Here is a 7,139-nt window from a genome sequence, read left to right as displayed (position 1 = left end):
TTCATCATTTCATGGCAGTAACTAAACTGGTAATTGCATTATATAAAGCTATTTTAGATACTGAATAACCAACAACTCCATTTCATCTCTGGTTACAGAAGAAAATGGGTGTAGTCAGAAAAAAATGCATCATTTTCTGATCCTCCTGGATCTGAAGCTCAGCTTAACAAAAAGACAATGTTTTATCATGACCCTAGAAAATGATGATAAAACTTGCAGGACTAACCTGAGCCTGACAACAGCGACGATCCGGTCATCTGCCTTCTCTATAGACACCGTTTGCTTCCTCACCTGTGTTGTTTGGTGCAGCCATGGGGCGAATACCTGCCAAGAAGAAGCAAATGACACAGGGAAATGAGAACGCACAAGAAACAAGAGAAAGAGAAAGAGGGAGACACACTCTTTTTTCGCAAGTACTTGGCGTAGCTCCAGCCAAATTTTAGACGCGGGCAGGTTTTGAAAATCCAAAATAGGATATCCAGGATGTCTTCGATGTTACTACAGTACCAGGGCAAGTACGGGTTATCGAATATAGGAAACTTGAGCTTCTGCGGTACTGGCAGGTATGACTCGTGTCTGCTCATGTGACAAGCCATGCGTGCTGCCCCCCCCCCCCCCCCAACACACACACATGCACACACACACACACACACACACACACACACACACACACACACACACACACACACACACCACACACACACACACGGAGACTCCCTTGATTTAGGCTAAGGCCTGTGGAGAATCCATAAATACAAACACACCTCAGACCTCAGACATGCCCATCGCAGGAGCGATGATAGCGAACAGCTATGTTAGACATAGCAACTTGTGCTGGGATTACACCATTCAACAGCTTGCAAGGCTGATGAATTGACCGCCACTATTTTTAGCCTGGTATCCACCACACAGCTGTTTGAAGTGACTTTTTCTGGCCAGTGAATCCCTATTTTTCATTTTTTTTCTCTTTTTTTCTTCTTTTTTTTCTTTTTCTACACACACACACCACACCACATACTCCGGCATACACTGGCTGTTGGTAACCACCCAGGAGAATGAAAGAAAAGTCAGGAAGAGTCTGAGAAAGAGAAGAAAGACGTGTGTGACCATAATCGTCGGGAATCAAACCCGCAACCTATCGATTGGAAATCGCTGCACATACCACTGCACCATATGGGACACACACAAACACACACACACACACACACACACACACACACACACACACACACACACACACACACACACACACACACATGTGCATTGACCGTCTATACACACACATGTGATTTGATCCTCTATCTACCAGTATACACTATACACAGCTGGTTTGCACCACATGCAGGACATTGAGATATAACGGTCAAGACAGTTACCCAATGGCTGTGCACACCCCACACTTGCTGGGGTGCGAGCGCGCACGCCATGCACACGTGCGCAGGCACACCCAGACCCGCGTGCACCCAGACGCACGCATGCACCCGCACACACATGCACCCGCACACACATGTACAAACGCACGCATGCACAAACACACGCATGCACAAACGCACGCATGCACAAACGCACACGTGCACAAACACACACATACACAAACGCATGCATGCACAAACGCACACATACACAAACGCACACATGCACAAACGCATACATGCACAAACGAACACATGCACAAACGCACACATGCACAAACGAACACATGCACAAACGCATGCATGCACAAACGCACACATGCACAAACGACCACATGCACAAACGCACACATACACAAACGCACACATGAGACTCAAGCGCACGAGTGTGCCTCTTTTCCATATTACACAACAAAAAGAGGCTTGATCAATCCACCCACCTGGACTGTGGGAGCTTCTGTCATCCCCACAAGATGAAGAAATGTGAAATATTTCACTTCCTTTTTAACATTGTCAACGCACGGCAAAACAGATTCGCCATTATATAAATGCCGAAAAATATCACCAGATCGTGAGCCATGGACACCGCCAAGAAAAGACGCATCTTCCGTCATAGATCTGTCGTAGCACACGTCTGTTTCGATGTGGTTGACAAGCGCTTGCCGGGCATCTGTCCAGTATTGCACTGTCTCTTCCTCAGAGCAGGCACCGTGTGTTGTTTCATCACTAGATGCACTGACCTGGGCATCATACCCATCTGCAACAGGGCCATGACGGACTGGCTCAAGCTTATAGAGAGTAGGCTTCATACGCCGCCGACCGTGCATGTGGCAACTGCTGGCAGCAAGCCATCTGACTGAATTCCTCACATGCCTGAGCCAAATATTCGCCAGGGCACCTCCGCTGGTCCGGCAATGGCGTCCTAGAGAAGACATGGATCACGTACTAAGATGTACTACGTGCAGCACATCAGGTACACGACGAGACCTGAGAAAGTCAGCTACCACACCGCACCCCAAATTCGTGTTACTTCTTGCCAGGAAGAAGAACGAGCATCAGCTTCATCATCCAGGCTTCGCACTGTCACGAATGAATATCGGTAAATAAAAGAGCAATATCCTCTTTCTCTCGTACCTGCACTGCTCTAAATCAAATAATTTAATTTGAAGCACGCTTTCTGCTTTCTAGGACTCGCCTTCTACTTCTTTTAGTAGAATCGTTCTCTGGTGTGACTCTCTTTGTGATAGCCAACTGTGTGTGAAACTTGATCTGATGTCCCTGAAGTGCTTGCTTACACTATAACTTCTACTGTAAGCGCTTGTCTTTGGACCGGACTTCCAAAACTACAAATTGGCAATCATGCTGCATGTCACAGTGCAACAACATTTTGTTCATTGTATTTTCAGTGTTCACGACAATGACTTTTTTGAAATTATGACGCCATAGCTTCTATGGCAACCACCGAGTAGTAATTTTACTCCCTGATGGCAACCTTGCCCCACTGCACTCCACCCGCCCAGCTAGCCAGGCCAGGCTGCGCTGTACGCTGAGAGCTGGCTGAGTCCGACTGGACTCTCCAGGACCTTTTTGTCTGGTCCGCGTGGAAGCTTTCATTTTTTGTACTGCCTTTTAGTTTTAGAAAAGTAGTATAGCGGGTACATTATGCCCTCAACAGTAGGAAGCACGTGTTGGTGGCCAAAAAGTGGGCCGGTAATACCCTGACCAACGGACCTGGTATCCTTGATGAGAAGGAAACGCCCGACTAGTACTGCCCCCCCTCCCCCCCCCCCCCCCCCGGGGCCTGCCTGAAATGTTCAAGCTAGACTGTCTAGTGGATGTGTGAGGTGCTTCCAGTGTCGGTCGTCGAGGCCGGAAAAGGCAAAGATAGGGAACTTGATTGATCAGGAATTCAGTCAGGTTTAGGACATGTATGCCATGGCGAAATGTACATGTATGGAGAAGCCGCGAGATCCCAAACCTACTGTTTGGGGGGGGGGGGGGGGTTGAGCCTCACATTCCGACCAAAATCGGGCTTTCAAAAGTCAACACCGGGACTATTGTCTAGTATTTTGGTCTAACATGATCTCATCAGTGGAGCTCAGCTGCAGAGGTTTCGTACTGCGAAAAATATAAAACAAGCCTTTGCACTGCAAAGGCTGCTGCAGGTCTTGTAATTGGTATTATAGCAATACAGTACGAGAGGCCGCAGCTCGCATAGGGGCATCAAATTTTCCATTGGCGGTACACTGAATCTAGAAGAGTTCTGTACACTGAAGTTCAACGGCAGATCGAAAAACACTCGGCTGTCGTGCACTAGTGACAGTTGCATCCGACGATGCCCAAAAGCTAAAACTGAAGGTGCAACCTGAGCCGCACCAATTAATTGGTTTGATCCTCACGGCAACCTAATTCAACAGTGATCTGAGGGGTTTGAATGGCCCGGGTCAGTGGTATAAGCAGGGGCACGGTCCATTCAGCCGAGTGAAGTCAATTCAGTATGAGGTGGACTAACGGTCAGCATCTCGGGACCTTGAGCCTTTGAAGTTGAGGTCGTCCTGGCTGAGCCGGCTATAGTATAGGCCACAGCCATGCTCTTTGGCCTCTGCTAGTCATCACGCATGGGCTTGTGATAACTGCATGAGTTGACAGTTCCCGTGACGACACCTCAGTACAGTGTAGCGGACAATCTCAGTATTACTAGTATTAGGCAGGCCGGCTGGGACGCCGCCCATGAGCCACGCTGCCAGTTTTGATCAGAATAACATCACGGAGCTTTTTTGTGGGAGCCCAGGGCTTGTCATCTCATTGCGCTTAATACTGCACTCATGATCTGCTGCCATGGCAGTGACCGTGATGATACTATGATGCGGCTCGTTACCGATGACTGAGCCACGTACATGTATATCTCAGTACTCTTGGTGTTACCAACTTGATGTACATCGCTGCATCGCAAAGTAGCCAGCCGTTGGTTGTGTAGCACGGCCAAATAGAACGGTAGGTGAGAATAAATGAAACTATACGTACCAGACACTTTGGATCAGTACCCGCGACATGACGACGGCGTAACGGTGCCAATCCGTCAGGTTTCAGACGAGAATACAAACACAGTACACAGCACTTCCCTCAATACACTGTCGGGTTGATGCTACTTGCGCTGAAGTTCAGCACCGGTACGCTGGCGGTAGACTTAAATGCAGCCTGCTACCGCCCTGTATCAGTTCTGTGAGCCATGTCGACCACAGTCTTGGTACTTATTGTACAGCAGAACAGCTCAAGTTGATGTAAGTCCAAGTTGCCCACCGGTCATGGGAGATTGGTAGTCTCACCCAGTTTCTCCTCAGGAGCCACCGCGATCACCGTAATCGCCATGATCGCCGTGCCAACCAGTGGCATAACTGAAGCAATTCACAAGCAATCCGCCTACACCGGGGACAGTGCCCTGCCAATTAGGCTACGGGGGATCACACACACACACACACACACACACACACACACACACACACACACACACACACACACACACACACACACACACACACACACACACACACCACACACACACACACACACACACACACACCACACACACACACGCACACACACACACGCACGTGTACCCGGGGCTCCTTCTTGCTATGCTAGTATGGCACCAGCGCTTATGTGTCAAATGTTACCATGGTTACTGTGAGCTGTGGTTGCCGCGACGGCGCACAAGGAGACCGTACAGCGGTGCATGCTTGCCATCCTTGACGCTCACCTCCATCACCTCTCTGCCAATGTCCTTCTCCTCGACTTTTCCTGCCAGCGTTTCTCTGGATCGCTTGGCCTTGCTGGAGTCCACGCGTGCTTGCATTGCACACATGTGTGTGGAGTGACGCGGCTCTTGTTGACAATAGCACTCACAGTAGCGGATGGAAGGCGAGAGAAAAACGCGCCGGTAATCAAAGTATTCAGTTTTGTATGGCTGCCTTTCATCATCGTAATGACCATCGCCGACGTTGATAACATTTCCAGACAGTCGAGCACGCTCACCTGGCCTCAGTAGTCGACCTTCATGCAGGATGCTCCGCACGTTCGTTGTGAATGTGCCGTGGTATGCCACAGGTTGGCCCAAGTTGTTGGCACCCGGCGACTTGCTGCCAAACATGTCATTGACAACACTGACATCTCCACCGTACTGCTCAACCATGGCTTTGGGGTCCAGGCCAAAGCGGCACCAACCGCTTGGTAGCAGGTAGAGCTCATTTCCTCGCTCGATTCTCTGTTTCTCCATGGTTTTGTCAATGCACTCTCCGCAATAGCAGCGGTCGTAGCGGTGATCAAACACATCCCGGAGGCCATTCAGCGTCAAGCTGTTGACAACGAAATTCCAGCAGTCCTCCATCACGGGACATTTCTTGTTCCTGTTGCGCCACTTCATACCCTTGTGCCAGCTTCCACGTGTCAAGAAGCGTACAGGCATGTGTTCCCGACCTTCACCACCACCAGCACCAGCAGCAGCAACACCATCACCACCACCATCACCATGACCATTATCATCGCTTGCCTCTCCAGCATCATCACTTGCCGCTCCAGGATGCCTGCTTCCGTGAGCCGGTGGACAGACTTCGATCAGCTGCAAACAGGAAAAGCGCTGGCATGCTTTCCAGCTCCAAAAGAGCATCAGAACGGACCAGCAGACGGCAATGCAAACACTGCAAGCAGCCAGTGCATAGCCAGCATTGTATTGATGTGCACTCATTGCGAATACTGGGCTTTTAGCTGCGGAAGTATGCCACTTGGCATTAATCAAACAAGCCATAACCCAGGACAGCACGGTACAGGGAACGGTAGCGATAACAGTGATGAGCAAATGGGCTGGGCGCTTGTGCACCAGACAAGTGAAGATGATCAGGAGAAGGGAAATGCCTAGTGAGAGGCTGTAACTAGCCAGCATGGCCTGGCACATCTCTGAGCTCGACTCCAGAATGCACGTATTGCTCAGCACAGCATTGCGACCCGTCTGATCGGGCCACTGTGCATCTCTCGCCGTCAACACAACAGAGAGCGTCGAGCCAGCCAACAGCAGCAAAAGAACTATCATCTCCAGATGTGTGCCCTTTGATCTAGCGTGATCAGATATGGCCTTGCTAACTGAACGCCGCACCACAGTAATCTTGATGGGAACTAGTGCGGTGACAAAGAATGAGAACACGACAGCAACAATCAACACACTCCTATTGTGATCGATTCTGTTCTTCACCATTCGCCGAGCTTGTAAACTTGACGATGCCAGCCACATGACGAAGAATGACACAGTTGCGAAGGCATCAAACAGTTTTGCCAAGTCCGTCCACCACTTATCGTACGGGAAGCATCCGTCAAAGCGGGTAAAGAGAAGCAGAAATTGAATGACAAGGGTCACTGCCACAGTAGCTAGGACAAAGTTGCACTCATGTTCATTACTGGCATAGACGCAGGAGCTGTTGTGGTTCTGGGCACTCATCTTGCCGTCATAGTTGGCATTTGATAGTGTTGCCATGACAACAGCCGCACAGGCAACAATGCTGAGCTCCACCAGCAGCAAAGCAACACCATGGCCCGGCTTCAATTCACCCAATCGTATTCCGTCAGCTTCGTCGTCCGCGTTATCCCAACGCGGCCTGTCCGGGACGCGAGAGAGAAGCCCTGCAGTCCAGTAGCCCAGAGTCATGAGCAATGCCATTGCAGTCAACACGTGGCAAGATA

At 49.9% G+C, this 7,139-nt stretch overlaps 1 protein-coding gene across 1 annotated transcript in view; it reads right to left on the bottom strand.

Moving 5' to 3' along the window:
* LOC135808817 (tRNA (uracil-5-)-methyltransferase homolog B-like) overlaps positions 1 to 2,794 on the bottom strand; it is a 48,643-nt gene extending 45,849 nt beyond the window's left edge. The window contains exons 1-2 of the mRNA XM_065322042.1: positions 1,853 to 2,794; positions 227 to 324 (exon numbers count right to left, since the gene is read on the bottom strand). Coding sequence (XP_065178114.1) covers positions 227 to 324; positions 1,853 to 2,347 — 593 coding nt within the window. The 5' untranslated portion in view covers positions 2,348 to 2,794. The remainder of the gene's footprint in view (positions 1 to 226; positions 325 to 1,852) is intronic.
* Between the last annotated feature and the right edge of the window lie 4,345 nt (positions 2,795 to 7,139).

This window comes from Sycon ciliatum, chromosome 2 (assembly GCF_964019385.1).
Source record: "Sycon ciliatum chromosome 2, ocSycCili1.1, whole genome shotgun sequence".
In the NCBI taxonomy this organism is placed as follows: Eukaryota; Metazoa; Porifera; class Calcarea; order Leucosolenida; family Sycettidae; genus Sycon; species Sycon ciliatum.
Note: the sequence above shows the minus strand (reverse complement) of the source record. Positions and strands in the feature narration are given on the sequence as shown.